The sequence below is a fragment of the Manis javanica genome, chromosome 11 (assembly GCF_040802235.1).
Source record: "Manis javanica isolate MJ-LG chromosome 11, MJ_LKY, whole genome shotgun sequence".
In the NCBI taxonomy this organism is placed as follows: domain Eukaryota; kingdom Metazoa; phylum Chordata; class Mammalia; order Pholidota; family Manidae; genus Manis; species Manis javanica.
In genome coordinates this window covers 19,330,627-19,350,590 of record NC_133166.1, presented here as the reverse complement: position 1 = coordinate 19,350,590, position 19,964 = coordinate 19,330,627, and the positions used below count along the sequence as shown (strand labels likewise).

At 36.2% G+C, this 19,964-nt stretch overlaps 1 protein-coding gene across 2 annotated transcripts in view; it reads left to right on the top strand.

Annotated features, from left to right (window-relative positions):
- Positions 1-19,964, top strand: part of UVRAG (UV radiation resistance associated) — a 328,593-nt gene that overhangs the window by 191,283 nt on the left and 117,346 nt on the right. Inside the window, exons 9-12 of one of the 2 annotated variants that reach the window (XM_073215998.1) lie at positions 11,267-11,351; positions 12,958-13,045; positions 13,932-13,992; positions 19,610-19,654. In XM_073215998.1, coding sequence (XP_073072099.1) covers positions 11,267-11,351; positions 12,958-13,045; positions 13,932-13,992; positions 19,610-19,654 — 279 coding nt within the window. The remainder of the gene's footprint in view (positions 1-11,266; positions 11,352-12,957; positions 13,046-13,931; positions 13,993-19,609; positions 19,655-19,964) is intronic. The other variant, XM_073215999.1, reaches the window with a different exon arrangement.

Here is a 19,964-nt window from a genome sequence, read left to right as displayed (position 1 = left end):
TTAAAATTATTGATTCTAAAACTCTAAATCACTGTGTAATACTGCATTTTTACTAATAGTGTGTTATGTAAAACCCATGGAATGTATATTATTCTAACATATGGTAAAAGGCTAGGGATAGAGAGTTCTTCAGTTATGTGCCTTGTGTTTTATCCTCTTAGAATGATAAAAGGACATCCCAAGAAGTCAATCATCAGTCTTTAAGCAGGTGAACTTGTAAACAGTGTTTTCTATACCATTTAAAAACTGAAGTGTAATTATAGTTCCTTATTATTTATACAATGTTTATTAGTGCCAAGTGTTTTCTGTTTTTTATCTCATTTGGTTCTAACAGTCCTAAGAATTAAAGGTATTATTATTATTATCCTAATAATAAAGATATTATGTATTATTATCCAATTTACAGATGAGGAAAATGAGTCTCCAAGAGGTTAAATACTTTGCCCAAAGCCACATAGCAAGTTATGGCAGAGCCCGTGTTCAGAGTACTGGTTCCAAACTCTGCTGCAAAGGAAGATTATAGGATTTTGTAGATATCTGTTCTAATTTTTTAATTCTCATAGTCAAGTCAGAATTAGCCCATTCTTGTATCTCCATTTTATCATAGCAAGAAAGAGAGGATGGTAATCCTCAAGTTAAATATGTATTTGCTAGAATGTGTCAGAATTGTTGATTTTAAACACTGAGTTTGTACTTCAGGAGCTTTCCTCCCACTTTTATATCTGTTTTTGGGATAAGTATTATTTTATATTTCCCTGAACTCTTAGGATCATTGGGATGTTGGGATCTAGTGTTAACACTTTGCTCTCAAATGTGAGCAGGAGGCTCGCTGCTGCTGGCTGCATTTTCCTGCCGTTGGGAATCTCTGTAGACTGGTGGTCGGGGGCTGGGGTTGGAAAGAAGGGGTAGCTGGTTACAGATAACCAGGTTTAGGTATCAGTAGATCTTGGTCTATGTGTCGGGACCCCTGTTCTTCATAGTGATTGTGCTAGGTAACTGGAGACATACTTATTCTTGTCTATTAAAAGTGCATCATTCATGTTGAACATTATATAGTATACTTACATGAATGTGCTATAATCTTGAGCTAAGTTAAAATATGATAGAAGCACTTGAGTCACTGGTACTGGTAACATGGAGGGGGAAAATGTATCTTTGATTTAGTGTGTTTTCTAACCAGTAGTGAAATAATTTGCTAATATGAATATTACTCGTGGCTTCTTAATATGACTTCTCTTTGGCACTTGGTGCTTATCTAGGCACTTGGTTCTCAACCCAAAAACTCAGTTAGCTCCTTTCTTTGCAAGGATTTTTTTTTTCTTCTGGTTGTATAATATGTTCCAAAGAGTCTTCAAAATTGAGGGGAGTAGATGTGTTTGCATTTTGAAGCCTAGATCTGTCCTTGCCCTATTTGTGATTTCACCAGCAGTGTCGAGGCAACACCTCTCATGCTGCCATCTTTAATCCAATCCTGGAAGACCTTTCAGTCATGGCTTCTTAATGACTTCTCTTTGGCACTTGGTGCTTATCTAGGCACTTGGTTCTCAGCCCAAGAGCTCAGTTAGGATACAAGATCAATAATATCTGACATTTAATCTTTGCTACTGATTTTTCTGAAAGACCATAAAGGAATTACTTAACTTCTGCATCTTTTTACACGTCTGTACAGTAAGGATAGCAGCTCATAATAATGCCACAGGGATTGATTTGTATAAACATTTGGAAGAAACCAGGTGCCTAGAGTATATTTTACAATTTTGTTTATAAAAATTGACTGCAACAGGATAATTTATTGGAAAGAGGCAAAAAGATAATTTCTATTCTTGCTGCTGACTTGCTGAGCAGCCACCTAACTCCAAGGGGCCTCCTTACTCCACACCCGTTTAAGTTTCCCCTTTCCATACTTCAAAGGCAGTAGTTCTCAGCTTGTGGTCTGCAGCAACTTCCAGCTGGGCTGTGAGCTGATCTTTTCAGTATTAATGTTTATTAATGTATATGTTTTCATTTCTGGCAGATATTAATAGTTTAACTTACGATGTTTAATAAAAAACAGATTTTTCCTCATTAGTGTCTCAAGCTGAACAACCTTCTCATAAACCAATTGTATGTTGGTTGACAGCGTCTTTTGCCCAAACTCAATACCCAGATCTTTAAGAAGCAACACTGTATCTAAATTAGTGTGCTTGAAATTTGGTTTAGAAAATGGTATGAAAAGTTGATCTTAAGGAAATGCTTTTAGTAGAATTTAAACACATTTTGTAAATGTTGATAAAATATAAGAACTCTTCAGTGGTGCCTGGGTACCAATACTAACTTTATAAAAGCAGAATTCCCTTATCTTTTTGGGAAGAAGCTATTTTTTTAATGCAATTACTTTCTTGATAGTAGCAGTCACATATATGTAACTGTTCAACATAACTTCATAGTTAGAAAGTGCTTGCACAAAGATTGTCATATTTGATTCTTAAAGCACCACTGAAAGCTAAGTTAGGCAAATATTGTTATCTTCATATATGTACGTGTGTGTATATATGAGGTACTGAGAAGTAAGTGACTTGGCAGATACAAACAGCCAGGAGCAAAGCTGGGATAAACTCAGACCTTTTGTCTCTAAATTCTGTGCTTTTCTCACTATTCCATATTACCTGAACCTTGCAAAATACATTCATTTGAATCCTGGGTAAATCCTATGGAGCAGATAACTTTTGAAATCCTGTAACATGTTAGATATCTCACTAATGGTATGTCACTTAATTCTTAAAATAGTTCTAAGAGATAGTTATTTTTACCCTCTGTTCCCAAAAGAGAAAAATGGGCTCAGAGACATTTACCACAGTCGCACACATAAATAACAGATCCAAGTTGAAATTGAGTTTGTCTGACTCCACAGTCTGTTTTGTTTCCACTAAAACATATCCTTGTTGCTTTCTCTCGTCTGCATTCAACAGATTAATTGACTGATGGTTTGATAGTTTTCCACTTGGCATGTGGACTAATAGATGGAAAACTTTGTTCCATTATATTCCTTCTTATTACAGGGTGGGTAAAGTGAACTTTAGCCCCAAATTTCTTTGATTTGGTTGCATCTTAATTAGGAGATCCTGATTAAAGAGCTGCCATTCTCTCAGTTTATCCTTAGACAAGTCATTCAATCTTTTTAGGCCTATCCCCTCTTGACAAACAAAAAATTTTTAATTATTCAGGCAAGATTTCTTATAGCTCTGAAATTCTAGTTATCTCAGGAATATAGGATTGGCAAAAAAGATGGGGATCTGTTTGCCTTTTTAATGAATCTCTTTAGTTTTTGAAGTTTGTTGCCAACACTGTATTTTCCAGCAGTTAAAGATTTAAAAAAATTCTCTGGCCCAAGTATGTCTGTAGATGTTCTTTGTTAACTGGAAGGCCATTTGGTAGGAACTACCTATCAGAATTCTGGTTATCGGGACCAGCCATACTCAACTCCTGTGTTACAGATTATTTAATTTGTTTTGGTAAGCAGGAGCAAAAACACACACATTCTTTTAGTGACATACTGTGTAGCAGAGTTTAGACAGCCAGATTTCATTGCTCAGATTTGGGAAAGGAAATTCCTCTTGGTAATTGCAGTGAATAAAAAGTTTTGATCCTTTGTTGCCAAAGTAAATGTTTTATATGAAGTTCCCATCATTCATAATTTCTTGCTGTCATTTTGAACTAATTTGAGTAATTAAGGTGAACTACATATCTATGTATAAAAGCCATTTGTTTCTGCCTGATGAGTAAATTATTGTGCTCTTTTGGCTTGCATCTCAGGTCAGTGAAGAATCACAGTTTATTTAAATTGGTACTTCGGTTTCTAGTAAAAGGTTGTATATTTCTATTTGAAGTTAGGAAGGCATTATTATAAGCACTGTGTAACAGTTATCTCCACTTAGGTCATAAGGTCACAAATATAAAAATCACTTAAGAAATTTTATAGTTAGGATATATTTACTTGAAATGATAGCAAAATTTTAAATTTTATTAGTTTTTTTATGTGTTCTTATTTTTTTTATAGCCATTTGACAGAAATTTCTGAACAGACTTCCTTCACAATATTGTCTGTCTTTCAAGATTTTCTGGACCTAAGGACAGTTTTCCTCTGGGATTTATGCTATTAAAGTTTCTTTACTGTTAGCTGTTGACATTGTATGCAGCTTGTGAAAGGCAGTAAAAGCCAGACAATTTAGTAGTGGGGAGGGTAAATGTGTGCCCTGAGTAAATTTCAGGTTTTCTTTTCAAAATGATTTAGTTTCTATAAATTTGTAATGATTTATTCCAGTAATGTCTTAATTAGATTATAGGAAAGGTAAACAATAATATTTTTTAATCTCTTTTGCATTGGAAAGAATAGATACATAGAAAAACCCATGTGACAGAATTTTATTTTGGCTTGTCATCATTTTTCTCCACTTACTCCTAAAAAGCATTAGAAGTGACATTTACAACAAGTACATTTACAGTTAGATGGTTCAGTCATAAAAGTAAAAAGAGATCAAAAGGCATGTAAAGGAGGTGGGAAGAGCTTGAGTGCTTGAGTGTGTGTGTTTTGTTCATGGGCACCTTTGTCAGTTCCTTCATTCATCATTTATGGAATACCTACAAAAAACCAGGCACTGTCTAAGGTCTTAGAAACATCATGACAGGTGTGATAAGTATATGACACAGATATGCAGAGGGTGTTAAAGGAACACAGAAGACAAACATCAGAAAATCAGAACACAGGGTAAAGAAGGTGACACTTATGCTGAGTCTAGAAGAATATGTGGTAGATAGCTAGGGGGAGAAAGTGAGACTTTGTAGGTACAGAGAACAGTTTATATGGAGGTATGAAAGATTAAAGAATTATAGGTCATTCTAGTAAAGCTTTAAGGATATATTTGACTGGAAGAATACAGCAGTATAGAAGAGACCAGAGAGATGAAAGACTAACCCAATCATAAAGGCAGTTTATGTTGATTTGTTAGGTTTGGCAATCTATTGAAATAACTTTAGCAAAATTCTCAAGACAAAAAATTGATAGGACTGTATTGGTGACTACAATGTAGAATGGAGTTCAGATTTATGATTTAGAAAGTTCTCTTTGAAGAGTTGAGGATAGAGAACTGTTAATTAGGAAATTACTATAGTAATCTAAACAAATACATAATTAAAATCTAAACAGATTAGGGAAGTAAAGGGAGGAGGAAGTGTATAGTTTCAAGAGCTATTTAGGTGATAGACTCTGCTGTTAATGGCTTAGTGGATTTAGGAGAAAAGGTTTAGGATAGTTTTCCAGTTTCTGGTTTGAACAATTGGCCAGATGATAAAACCATTCATTAAGACAAATACTGGAGGGACACAGATGTTGGGGTAAAGAGGGAAAAGGGAAGAATTAATTAAGACTTTAATTTTGCATAGTAAGACAGTAAGTAAGACTGTAAACAAGAAATAACAGACTAAATATCAGATTGTGACAAATACTAGAAAAAAATTGTGATGGAAGATAACTAGAGAATACCATTTTTACAGAGATTACTCAGAAAAGGTTTGCTTGAGGAGCTCAGTCTGACAAGATAAGAATTGCTGGAGTTCTAATTCAGAGAAAAAAAGATGGTGGTGTGAGAAGTGAGGCAGAAATCTCCTCTCAAAGCCATATATAATAGGAAAATACAGCAAATGGAACTATTCGTAAAAGAGTGACCAGAAATAAGATTGCACCAGCCAGTCTACATCTGGGAAAAGAGAACATCTCATGGAAAATAGTAAAGTAATCAACCCGGTGGGACCCGAGTACTCCTCCCACCCCATCTCACCAGCAAGAGGAGGAGAAACAGAGCAGAGAGGGAGTAGAAGCCCAAGACTGCTAAATACCCAGCCCAAGAAATCTGCTCTGGGGGCACAAACCCACACTGCATGGTGCTCTGGAGATTAGAGGGGTTGAAAAGCAGTCAGAGACTGAGGTGCCAGCTGCTTGTGGTGAACAAGTTCCCACAACTGGCTGCTCTGGGACAGAAGAAAGGCGGGTGCTTTGAAAGACTTCCCAACAATGAGAGGGCTACTAAAGGGTCAAGGATTACACAGAGCTTGCTGCACAGGAGAAGGAACAGGTGGACAAAATTTTCCTGGCACACTCAACCCAGCAGGTTGGGAACTTTCAGGAGCTTCAGGTGCTCCATCCCCCTGGCTGTCAATGCAGCCCTGAAGCCCCCCACTGTGATAAGCAGCCTGCTGCTTCTTCCTCCCAGCCAGCACCTGTGTGCAAAGCTGCTGCCCCCACCATCGTGCCAGGCGAGCCGGAGGGCATCCCCACCTATGGAACCTTAGGGGCTTAACACAGAGGCTGCTCCCTGTGCATGGCTCACTCTGGTCCTGACAGTGGAGGCAGGCACTTCAGCTAGAAAGCAGGAAAGAGCTCTCTTAGGGTAGGCACTGGCACCACTCACCTGCAACCTCTACCATCACTCCAGGGGCTGGGCAGCTCCAAAGAGCAGAGCTTCTAAGCAGTAGAGGGCACCACCTACACAAACCTAGTGTTTCTCATTATCCAGTAGGATTATGAAAAGACAGAAGAACCTTGTTCAATCTAAAATCCCTCAAACACCATTGAAACTGAAATCACCAATCTTCCTGAAAAAGAATTCAAAATAAAAGTCATAAACATGCTAATGGAGCTACAGAATAATAGTCAAGAGCTAAGGGATGAATTCAGGAGGGAGATAGACACCTTAAAAAAAAAAAAGAGTACCTGAAATGAAACGTACAATGGAGAGATTTAAAAGAAGATTAGATGAGATAGAGGAGACAGTAAATGGAATTGAAATTAGAAAACAGGAATACAAAGAAGCTGAGGCACAGAGAGAAAAAAGGATCTCTAGGAATGAAAGAATATTAAGAGAATTGAGTTTCAACCCAAACAGAACAATATTTGCATTATAGGGGAACCAGAAGAAGAAGAGAGAAAAAGGGATTGAAGCTGTCTTTGAAGAAATAATTACTGAAAATTTCCCGAATCTGGGGAAGGAAATTGTCTCTCAGGCCATGGAGGTGCACAGATCTCTCAACACATGGGACCAAAGGAAGACAACACCAAGACATATAATAATTAAAATGGCAATGATCAAGGACAAGGACAGAGTACTAAAAGCCAGAGAGAGAAAAAAGATCACCTACAAAGGAAAACCCATCAGGCTATCATCAGACTTCTCAGCAGAAAACTTACAGGCCAGAAGGGAGTGACACAATATATTCAATGCAATGAAACAGAAGGACCTCAAACCAAGAATAGTCTACCCAGCAAGATTATCATCTAAATTTGAAGGAGGGATTAAAAAATTCCAGATAAGCAAAAGTTGAGGGAATTTACCTCCCAGAAACCATCTCTACACTGTATCTAAAGGGACTGCTCTAGATTGAAGTACTCCTATGGCAAATAGCTGTCACCAGAGAAAATAAAACCACAGTAAAGGAAATAGACCAATTAATTAATAACCAAATGCATAATTAAATGAGCTACACACAAAGTCAGTCAAGGGATACACAAAGAGTACACAATATAACATATAACATATAAAGAGTGGAGGAGAAAGAAAAAGAAGGGAGATAAAGAATCTTCAGATTGTGTTTATAATAGGGTAATAAGTGAGTTAAGTTAGACTGCTAGATAGTAAAGAAGCTGCCCTTGAACCTTTGGTAACCACGAATCCAAAGCCTGCAATGGCAATAAATACATATCTATCAATAATCACCCTAAATATAAGTACACTGAATGCACCAATTAAAAGACCCAGAGTTACAGAATGGATAAAAAGCAAGACCCACCTATATGCTGCCTACAAGAGACTCACTTCAAACTTAAAGACATACACAGACTAAATGTGAAGGGATGGAAAAAGATATTTCATGCAACTAATAGGGAGAAAAAAGCAGGAGATGCAATATTTGTATCAGTTAAAATAGACTTCAAAACAAAGACAGTAACAAGAGACATAGAAGGACATTATATGATGATAAAGGGTCAGTCCAACGAGGATATAACCATTATAAATATCTAAGCACCCAACATAGAAGTACCCAAATACGTGCAACAAATACTAACAGGATTAAATGGGTAAATTGAATGCAGTGCATTCATTTTAGGAGACTTCAACACACCACTCACTCCAAAGGACAGATCAACCAAACAGAAAATAAGTAAAGAGACAGAGGCACTAAACAACACATTAGAACAGATGGACCTAACAGACATCTAGAGAACACCCCACCCAAAAGCAACATGATACACATTCTTCTCAAGTGCTCATGTAACGTTTTCCAGAATACATCACTTACTAGGCCACAAAAAGAACCTCGGTCAATTCAAAAAGATTGCAATTGTACCAACCAACTTCTCAGATCACAAAGATATGAAACTAGAAATAATTGTACAAAGAAAACAAAAAGCCCACAAATACATGGAGGATTAACAGCATGCTCCTAAATAAATAATCAATGGATCAATGGCCAAATTAACAGAGATCAAGCAAATATATGGAGACAAAGAAAAACAACAGCTCAATGCCCAAACTTCTGTGGGACACAGTGAAGGCAGTTCTAAGAGGAAAGTATATAGCAATCCAGGCCTATTTAAAGAAGGAAGAACAATCCCAAGTGAACAATCTGAATTCACAATTAATGACTGGAAAAAGAACAAATGGGGCCCAAAGTCAGCAGAAGGAGGGACATAATAAAGATAAGTGGAGAAATATATAAAATTGAGAAGAATGAAACAATTTGAAATATGGTAAACCAAGCACTTGCATTTGCTTTCCTTCCCTCTCATTGATCCATTGATATGATAGTAAAGGCACACATATAAAGAATAAATCGGTGATGGTGAAAGTAAAAGAGGGTGCCATTGGAATAGCAAAAATTTTGATACTGTTCTCAAAGACACAAAGTAGATAGGGTTGTATTGATGAATAAACTAGAGTCAAGAAAAACTGCAGTCTGGGACACACATGTAAAGGGCTGCATTGTGGATTTCTGGTAGGGCTCTCAGAGGCCTCAACTTAGGATTTCAAGTATAGAAATCAGGAATGGTCGAGCAATAATAAGGGTAGCTGGGCCTACTCACCCATTTTCTTTCCTCTATGAATTTGGAAGAGCTTCCTAGAACATGTGCTCCAAACTCTTTCTAAACATAATGGATTCTTGACCTGGGTGGGTCCCATGGTAAAAGCTTGGAGTAGAAAGTTACCACAGAGCCTGACTGTGGACTTCTACAACTGACCCAGCGGGAAACATGAAAGGCAGCCTCCTTAGGATGAAATACCCTAACGTAACACGATCACAAAATAAGGGTCTCCTTATTTGACTGTGGTGGCTTAAACATAAAACATAACTGCCTCCCCCTCTTAGCACACACAGCATGTGTATTCTGAAGGAAAGCCTAATTGTCAACAAGATCTGCCCACTTACACTGAGCAGAGAGTCAGGGATGAATCCTTTCGAAATTAGTTCAGACTTACAGAAAAGTTGCAAGAATAAGAAGAGTACTATATTCGTCACCCAGATTTATCTATTGTTCACATTTCACCCTGTTTGTTAGCTGGCTAATATACAGATTTAATTTTCCTCTCTTTGCAAGGATTTTTTTTTTCTTTTGGTTATGTAATATGTTCTAAAGAGTCTTCAAAACTGAGGAGGGTAGATGCATTTGCATTTTGAAGCCTAGAACTGTCCTTTCCCTATTTGTAATTTCACCAGCAGTGTCAAGGCAACCTAATTTATTTGGGACAAAGAACAATACTGTAAATTTCTGTAGTGGTTAGAAGAATTGATGTGCTTTCTGGTAGAAGTACATGGGGTGGGGGTGGAAGTTGTCAATGTGAATATCCTGAAATTACTGAACATGAAGATTTAGGGATAAATTACATTGGGGCTAAAGAACATAAGTGGTACTGCTTGATTAAGTAACATTTTGGGGGGCAGAGTTACCAACTTAGTGGCCATTAAAAATGGTTGAGAGAGAAGAATGGAGTGCCTATTAGAAATCTGTTGATAAAATTATTTGTATTTTGGCATATTAATCTACCTCTTGTTCCTACCTGTAGGAGATGTGCAGAAGAGTTCAGGGCACCTTCTCCTACTGGATGACAGTTTGTGAAACTAAACCCTTTTATAAGATCTAGAACTTAGTGTATCAGGATCTACAATTGTTCCTGTGTGCTTCAGGACCTCTGAAAGCACTACAAGAACAGAAGATGTTCTCATTTTCTTAGAGTAGGAAGATGTAAAATAATTTTATGATCGCTAAGTGGAAATGGGTTTCCAAAAGTTGATATAAATACAAAAATCAGCCGTATTAATACAAATATTAGTCATTGTAGTGCTAAAGCAAGCACTAAACGGAAATAAAATGTCCTGTAATGGATTGGAATATGGGGTATCAGTTGAAATGTGGAGTGTTCATGTAATTCACATCCATGGAGTTGAATTTTAACAGTCATTAAACACTATAACTCAGATTTTCTGTCAAGATGTAAAAATGCTTGTGACATAATATGGAAAAATCAGAATCTTTGTTTCCTATACACTGTGATTGTAACTAAAATTACTTATATATATGAACAAGATGAAAGTTCATAAGAAACTACTTGTATTTATGAACTATATCGTAGAAGCAAAAAGCAGGTAATTTTCCCTGCTTTCCTTTTTATACTTTAAGTAATATTGTTATGTATCATTTGTGGTTGAAAAGAAATTAACCACTTACTTTTAAAAAATGTTATTTTTTAGAGCAGTTTGGGTTGATAGTATAACTGAGCAGAAGGGACAGAGATTTCCCATATAACCCCCACTCTCACATGTGCACATCCTCAGCCATGATCAGGATCCCCACCGGAGAGGTACGTTTATTATAACTGATGAACTTTTAGTGAATCACCAACACCCAGCGTTCACAGACACCTTTTTTTAAATGAAGTTGTCTGAATTTTGAAATCTCATCAGGGTTTCTTGGTCAGCATTCCAGAGACCTGTAGGCAGAGAATCTTAAGACTCTTATTCTTCGACTCCTGCCAGAGGCTGGACTTGTGTAAAAATTGAACCAATAGGAAGTTTATTCTAGTTACTATCTCCAGAAGATCTCTGTACCCAACCCACTCTGCCTCTTAACTCTTTTTATTCCCCTCTCACATCAGGGAGCTGGGCTCTGCCTGTTGTTTGTGATTTAACAGTCGTATTTGCAGTGTTACATCTAGAATTATCTCCTTCCATCTTTCTCTAGGAAGTGCATTTTCAACTGAGCACCTCAAGCTTCAACTCCAGAAGGAATCCCTAAATGAATGGAAGAAGGAATGTACTGCGAAAAGGTAAATGTGACCCCCTGAGAACAATTGCTATGAGTATTGAGTTTACTTTGAGGATGAAATTTTGAAAAGTAGTGTTCTCTGAAAGCTCTTAATATTAATTTATACTCCACACACTTCAGAGCCACATTCATATATTCAAATAATATTTATTAAGTACTCTGCGAGAGGCAGTTGCAAGAGCTCCTAGAATATACAGTCATCATCAGAAATGTGAAGTCTGTTTTTCTAGATTTCAAGGCCACAGCACTATGATTTAATGTTTGAATCTTCTCTTCTGTCTTCTACATGTAGTGTAGCATACTGTTTTTTCTTCAGTAATTTCTTCAGACCTACTCTTTAGTGTTAGCTTGTTTGGATTACTTAAACAGCTCCTAGATTATCTCTGGAGCATCAGTCTCTCCATCCTACCAGTCCATCCTCCATGTTGCTATCAGACTTCTCCTCTTAAAATACTATTTTTACCATATTTGTTTCTCTTCTTAAGAACCCATGGTGATTGTTTTTGCCTAACTTTGATACAATAACCTTTAATAAATGTGTGCTATACAACTGTAGCTAATTTCAGTCTCTCCACAACACTCCTTTAACAAATGCTGATAGTCTTTCTCTCTGTTTTTTCACACATGCTTAATTTGTTGCCACCTCTGTTCTTTTGCTCATCTTCACTCACTTTTTCTGAGATGTTATTTTATGCTGTATTTTTCTTCAAGACACCTTAGCAATTGAGGATTCAAGAATGGCAGACCTGGAAAGAACCTTTAATATTACTTAGTCTAAATCCTTTCAGTTTGCAAATAGGAAAACAAGACTCAGGGAAGTTACTATTTGTCCAATTCACTGGCAAGACTAGATCTCTTTAGGTCTTCAATGCTCTTTGCATTTTGCTGCTTACTCTTACATTCCACTTTGACCTTGAGTTTCTCCTAAATTCCTATTTTTATTAAATTGTTAGCACAGGTGAGCAGGTAATTTGTTCTTTAGGTATGTTAATCCATTGGTCATATTTCTTAAGTAGTTCAAGAGAAGGGCTGCACCATTTTATGTCACACTTTTTTGCTTGTTTGTTCTTTTTATTCTGTTATCTTTCTAATATGGCAGCAGGTTATTTTTTGAGGTAACATAGTTGTGAGTGAAAAACAGAATACTTTTTTTAAGAAACACTGTATGGATATTTCCTGAAATCAAATTGGCCTGAGATTAAATGAGACCCTGGTCAGTTTACTGAGCCTCCTCTCTAAATCTTGTTTTCTTGTAATATGTGTATAATAAGAACAACTCAATAGAGTTGTTTTAATAATTAAATAATAACATCTGTAAAGCCCCTGACATTGCCGTTGTAGGATGCTCAGGCAGTGATTATCTATATACTCTTTGTATCTCTTAGCATGGTGCTGGACACACATAGTAGGCCTTAGTGTATCGTTGGCTTACTAGGTAGTATTTAGTTACAGATCAAAACTCATGTTAGCTATTGCTTCTAGATCTGAGTTTCTATGGCCTCCTACAGACCATTTAATCTTCATCTGTATCAGTTATATGGGAATAAATGTTAGAAAACATGCATTTTTTTTTTTTTTTAACAAATGTGCTTTTTTTCTTTCCTCAGAGAACTCTTTCTGAAGACTAATGCTCAGGTGACAATTCGTTGCAGGCAATTACTGTCTGAGCTTTCCTACATTTACCCTATTGATTTGGTAAGTTTCAAATTTTCTGGAAAAAAATTTTAAGATTATTTCTGTCTGAGATTTCCTGTCAATGAAAAATGTATTGCCTTTGTCTTAATCATATGGTCTGTCATGATTCATTCAGGAGCTAATACATATTTTAAAAAGTGGATTTAGATTTTGAGCATTAGGTTACACCATTTGTTTTTTTATATCAATTTGGTGGTGAGATGCACTTATCTTCATCTAAAAGAATGCCAAGTTATTGCTGGTTTCTGTAGGATCTTTTCATTCAACCAGATTATTAAGTACCACCATTTCTGACATATACATTTGGACAGCCTTAAAAATATAACAGCCAAATAGTTTATATTTATTAGTATTACTTAAGATATTCCTGGGATAACTGTCAGGATGTTAAGCTTTTGAAGCTTAGTTTCTTAGTGTAAATTCAAAAACTAAAACTTGAACAAAACTGATTAGGATTCTTTTTTAGAGAACCAAATCTGCTAAATTTGATGGTGTTTTTTTTCTATTTAATGAAAAGAGATTTAAAAAACTAATTTTCTGAGAGGAAAACAACTGGGATTTTAGATTGCTGGTGAGATCTTGTTAATTCCTTAAAAATTTTCCTTTATAGCCATGGATTGGTCACAGGATATTTTTGATAAAAATTCCATATGGCTTTTTGCTCAGATATGATTTTAAATGTTTTTATTATAGAAATTTTCAAATATGTATAAGTGTAGAGATAGAATCACGTACTCACCATTTAGCTTCTACAATATGATAATATTTGAATGTAGGACAGTGTTGTCTTAACACTGACCTCCTTGAATTCTTTTGTGATTTGACTCAGAGCTTCTTTGCTTTATGCATAAAAATAATTAATTTTGTTCTTTGGTAATATTCACAGAATGAACATAAGGATTACTTTGTATGTGGTGTCAAGTTGCCCAATTCCGAGGACTTCCAAGGTATTTTATTTCTTTTACTTATGAAGATTTGGTGTACATATATATGGGTTTGTTACAGGGTAAAATAGAGGTATCTTGAAATATTGGTTGTGTAGTAGTTCATCCAGAATGGCTTTTGGACCTTTTCTCCCTTCTTGGTTTTAAGTATATAGAGTCAGATTCGCTGATGGGAGACTCAAGAGAATATTTGATCTAATCATAGAAAAAAAAACTATTGAATCTTATATTTGAAATTTAAAAGAAAATAGTTTTTAAATGGGCTTTTAAAAAATTAAGTAGGGGATTCTTAAGAATACTTATAATCTCCCTATCCTTCTACTTTAGTTTTCATGAAAAATTTGTGTATAGTTGGGAACAGAATGATAAACATTAATCTGTTCCTTTGTAATATAGAAAATCATATTCTGCTGACATGAAAAGTATTTGAAAATTTAATATTGCAATATTCCCACTACCACAGATTAAATCTGCTATACTGTCATTTTTGTCCTCTTTAATTAAAAAAATTTATATTACATTAAAGATATTATAGAGTATGATTCATAGTAATTACTGTATTTTAAAATATTTTAATTTTCCTAATTTCTTTACCGGTGTGCCAAAGAAAAGGATATTTTATTTGGCATATTGGTAAAGAGATTTTTTTTTTAATTGTTAACAAAATGGGTTCTTTACCCCTAGCCTACACAATGCTTTGAGCTTTATAGAGTATTCCCAAAGCAAGCATACCTATCCATTTGGGAAGAAGTTACTCAAGAAGACAGCATTAGTATTGACTGGAACTTTCTTCCATTTCCCCATAAAGGAAATGTCATTTGTGGTCCTTTTAACATTTAAGACTATTTTAATTTATTACCTCTTTTGACCTTTACAACATTCTTACAAAAAGTAGTTGGGACATGATATAAGAAGAGTGATGAAATAGGAATGGGAAAACCTGTATTCAAGTCCTGGTTCCCCTTTGTAATTTAAGCAAGCCATCTAAGCTTTGAGTTGATTTCCTAATCGATAGTATAAACATATTAATTCATGTCCTCTGTGTTGTACATGATTGTTGTGAAGGTTATAGCTGTAAAAGCATGACATTTTGTCTTATTTTCAATCCTTACGAAGACAAAGGAAACATGAAAGGAGGGCAGAATGATCTCATTTACCAATGTGTGAGTGAGCTATTTAGTGACTTGCTGAAGGCCACAAAGCTAGATAATGATTCAGCTGGGATTTGTCTTTTTTAGGTTGTAAAATGTTCATTCTGATCTCTGTAAGTCATTTAAATGCTCTTTGGTGTTAATTTTAGGCTAAGTGAAGGTGTTTTAAAGCCCACAACACATCTTTTTCTCCATTCCTTCAACAAACCTATTGAGTACCTTGAATGCTGTGCTAGGTTCCAGGGATACTGAAAAAAATACAAATTGAGCACACCTATATGCCAGGCACTTTGCAGGGTTTTAACAATGTAATGGTGGAAAAAGCCAATGTGTTCTCTCCTTTCATGGAGTGTACAACCTACTATGGGAGACAGCCAATAAATATGAAAATATTTAACATAATTTAATAAAGGAATATGAATGCTCTCCTAGACAATAGGGGAACTCACTTGAGAAAGCAGTCAGAGAAGATTTCTCAGAGGAGAAACATAATAGAAAATTTGAAAGCTGAAAGTAACAAATTATGCTACATTTGGGAAAGAAGCATTCCTAGAAAAGGAGACAGGAAGTACAAAGGTCATGCTGGAGGAATGAGTTTGGTATATCTGAAAAAACAGCATGTGGGGGGGGATATTGGGAAAAAAACCTGTATTTTGGACAAATCATATGTAATCTCTCAGAACTTAATACCTTCACCTGTGAAACAAGGTACTACCTACATCTCCAGTTAATTGTGATTATTGAGATAACATTTGAAAGGGCTTTTCATGTAGAAAATGCTCATATAAATGCAACGGGAATTAGTTGCAAGAAAGAGGAAGGAAAGGGGGGAAGGAAGGAAGGCCAGACCAGACCTGTGTGACTACGGCATAGTGGGCAAGGGGAAGAGTTACATTCGAGGAGGTGGGAGAGGCCAGCCAGGGCCTTGAGGCCACTGTGAGGCTATTGTATTTGATTGTCAATGGAGTGGGAAACTCTTGAAGGGCTTCAAGAAGGGGATGATAAGAGCTGATTTATGCTTTTAAAAGTCACACTGGCTGCTAAATACAGAATGATTTGGATGGAGGCAGTACTTTCATTATTGCTGGACGGTCACCTTAATCTACTCTTAATCAATGTTTCTTGATTCTATTTTGTGCTTTGTTTCCTAGTTTTTCATAGCTTTTATTTTATGTCCAACAAGCTGAATACATTCTTTCTACCCGTTAAGCTTTAATTTAGCTTTTTAGGGAGGTGGCTGAAAAATGAAATGGGAGATAAAATGAAATGAAAGTTTGATTTTTCTCTAAGACCCTGTCCACTCCCCGTGATGCCTAGGAGTCAGACATTTTAGGAAGCACATGCAGTAGTATTGGTCTTTAAAATCTTGCTAGCATTCTGCAAGGCACTTCCATATACTAAATTTACTTAGTGCCCTGTGTATATTCATCTACTGTGCCAGGTGCTGAGAGGATACAAAGATGATTAAGATATTATTCCTACCTTGATGAGATTTCAATCCAACTGAGGCCATCAAACTTATAATCCAGCCAATCAAGAAATATTTATTGAGTTCATACTCTGTGTCACTTAGAAGTTTATGCTAGCTATATGGATTCAAAGAAGTGGAAATAATCGCTTCTATCAGGGAGGGATCAGGGAAACCTATATAGAAAAGATGAAGCCTAGGGTGTCTTACAAGATGTAATAGCACTCCTCTGTTGAAAGAAGGGTAGAGGACATTTAGGCTGGGTGTGTGTGGAAACATAACTTGGAACATCATGCACGATGCCATGTTGTTTATTTAACTCAGAATTATGAGAATTAATTCCTTCTATGAGGGAAATAATTATACTCAGTTTTTTTAAAGACAAGAAAATTGAGGCTCGGAGAGATTAGTTAAGTTTTCCAAAGACTCATCCTACCAGGGGCAGTGCTAAAATCATCCCCAGTTGGCCTTATTTTTAGGTCCATATTATTCCTGTTGTGATGCAGTTTTCTTCCTTGTTTTGAATGATAACTTTTCAGTGTTCAGTAAGAGCTGCATCTTTAATGAGACTCTAATGAAGGAACTCCAAATTGGCTATTCTATGATATATTCATGAGGACTTTGCTAGGATAGTCTTCACATTGCATGGGTTTATACTGTTTGCAAAACTCCACCATAGGGCCCAACATTTACTGTGCTTTCTAAATAGGTAAGTTACTGTTTGAGTATACCAAAGAGACAATGTGAGAAAGTTGTCCCAGGAAGGGTATTCGTTTTCTATTGACCAAGACATTTCTTGTTTTTTTTAAAAAAAATGTTTGTGTGTATTTTTAAGTAATCCATAACATGAGAGCTTTTTGTGGTAATGAGACCCAGATTTCCTTCTGTGTCTGTATCCCTTTATGCAGGCATGATTTCTTGGAAAGGAGAGTCCATATGTCAAACAGTGTCTCATTGAGAACATGGAATGATTCCATAGAGGCTGTGGCTGTGATTAGAGTCTTAAATGTTTTGTCCTGTCTGGATCATGGGGTACTTGGTTCCTTAACAAATCAGCTGCCTCAGTGATTGGGAAGGCAGGATGGTAAGAGCTTTTAGATCACTTATTGTACTGGATGCACTTGAATATTAACAGTTTGTGCAACATATAAACCAAAGGGACTTTTGAATTTGTAATGTTGTCATGGCCATTGTGGATTTGTGTAATTTATTATCATAAAATTACATGAAAGCTGCAGCCCTGAGTAACTACCTACATTAAAAAAAAATCAGAACTATTTACTGTGAGGAAACTGCAGATTTTTGTTTTGTTTCTATACCCCTGAAAATATGTTCTATAAGAATCTTTTTCATGTACCTGAATGTTTTAGTTTATTCATGTTCTTCCCTGAATCCTTCCACTTTCCCTCCAACTCCTCACCAACAAACCTCTCATCCGTGACCTGTCTAACTCTCAGAGCCGCAAAAAGAACACAAACCTCTGCTCTGCATTGGTGTTAGGGATGTCATTAATGCTTACTGGAAAAGCACACCCCAGAGAGCCAGGTTTTGGCTTTGGCAGGTAGAAAGTCTTTTAGATCTTGGAATGCTAGAAACCTTAAACCTTTTGGTTTTTCAGCTAAATTGATTGGCAACAGAATGTGACATCTAAGGTTTCATGGCCAGCAATTGCCATAATTAACCACATGAGCTCACATTTTCCCACTGGAGGTTCAGTGGTCTTGGGGTGATGAAAGTGACTTCCCTACCGGGAGGTGGTTTTCCTTTTGAGAGTATTGGAATACCCTTGGGCCCCATAATGGCTCACCCATGGTCCTTTTAAAATGCTTTTTAATATAAAGCTTCAATATTGGAAATCCAACACCATCGTGTTTAACAGTGAGGCTATGACTGAGCACTGTGACCTGGAATGGTAAACAACCTAGGGTTTTTAATAGGCAGAGCAGGCAGTCTTCCGGTGGAAACAATGGTGAGTGTGAATAACCAGAATCAAAGCTCATTTCCAGTGTTATCCAGTCTTTAGTTTTTGCTGTTTCTTTCTGGATTTTGATTTGCATTTGTAGGCTTCTCTTAGAAGTGCCTTTTTATCTTTAAATTTAAGCAAATTGTTTTAATTATCGAAAAGAAGGAATGTTCTTTTAATAGGTATGTGGATGTAGTCTCAATATGCAAATTAATTATTTAATAGTACCTTTTTAGCAATATAGAACAATGAAGATATTTGAGTGTTTTAACATTGCATAGATTTTTTAAAACATTTATGATTTGTGTTTGACCTGTTTGAAGGCTAAAATTAAGAGGTCTTCTGCTGCTTTTTAGAAGTTTGCAAATCCTTTTGTCAGGTCACCTAGGAAAGAAAAACTTAGTATAAAACACATATAGGAAAGTCTGAACTCAGGGTAGTATTATCCTTCATTACTGTAAGTCCTCTTCTTCTTCCTCTTCTCTCCCTTCCAAAGAAGGTTCCTGAAGACCAAGTCCTTTAACTGAGATTATTATTTTTAATTTGATAAGCCCTGTTCTTTAAAGAAGGCAGGAGGCAGGATCCAGTGATCTCTGGTACAGCTCACAGTCCCAGCTGTGACTCCAGGGATAGCTATTTGTGGGGCTGCGGTGTGGATAGTTCTCCCTCTTACTCCATTGTGCATGGATTTTATCTAAATAGCTTTGACCAAGTCACTTATGCCACCTGAATCTCATTTCTTGTATCTCTAAATGGTAACATCAGGCTCAGTGATTTCTAAGGTTTCTCCCAGCTCTACTATTATATGATGATTACATTATAATGTAATGAATATACAGTATAATATAATTTTAGTCTCTAAGGTAGTGTGATAAACATATTTCAACAACAGAAGTAAGGTGTTGGGTGGGACTGGGGCAAGAGGACATGGTCTCTAGTTAGGATTCTAGTCAGTCAAGTTGAGAAGCCCATTCTTTGTCAAGTACTATATGAGTAACCAAGAACTCAGACTTTTTGTGTGTTCTTTGCCCTTTCTAGAAAAGTGTGAAGAACCAAAGTTGATACATGTGTGTCAAATGCGAGGTATGTTCTAGACTCCCAAGTTAAAAATTGTTATATATTCCACAGTAAAGTTCTGAGACAGTATGGTAGAGTGCTTGAGAACAGAGGCATCAGTGCTAGGCCCACCTGTACACTAGCCATATTACTTTGGCCAGGTTCCTTAACTTGTGAGCCTTATTTTCTTCATCTGTAAAGTGAACGAAATAACATATAAAAGGTGCCCAGTTTAGTAATTCTTGATAAATGAGTGTCATAAATGAAGTATTATGATCAATCCTGAAGGAAAAGAAGTATAAATAAAAGTTACATATTTGTATAGTATGATCAAAGA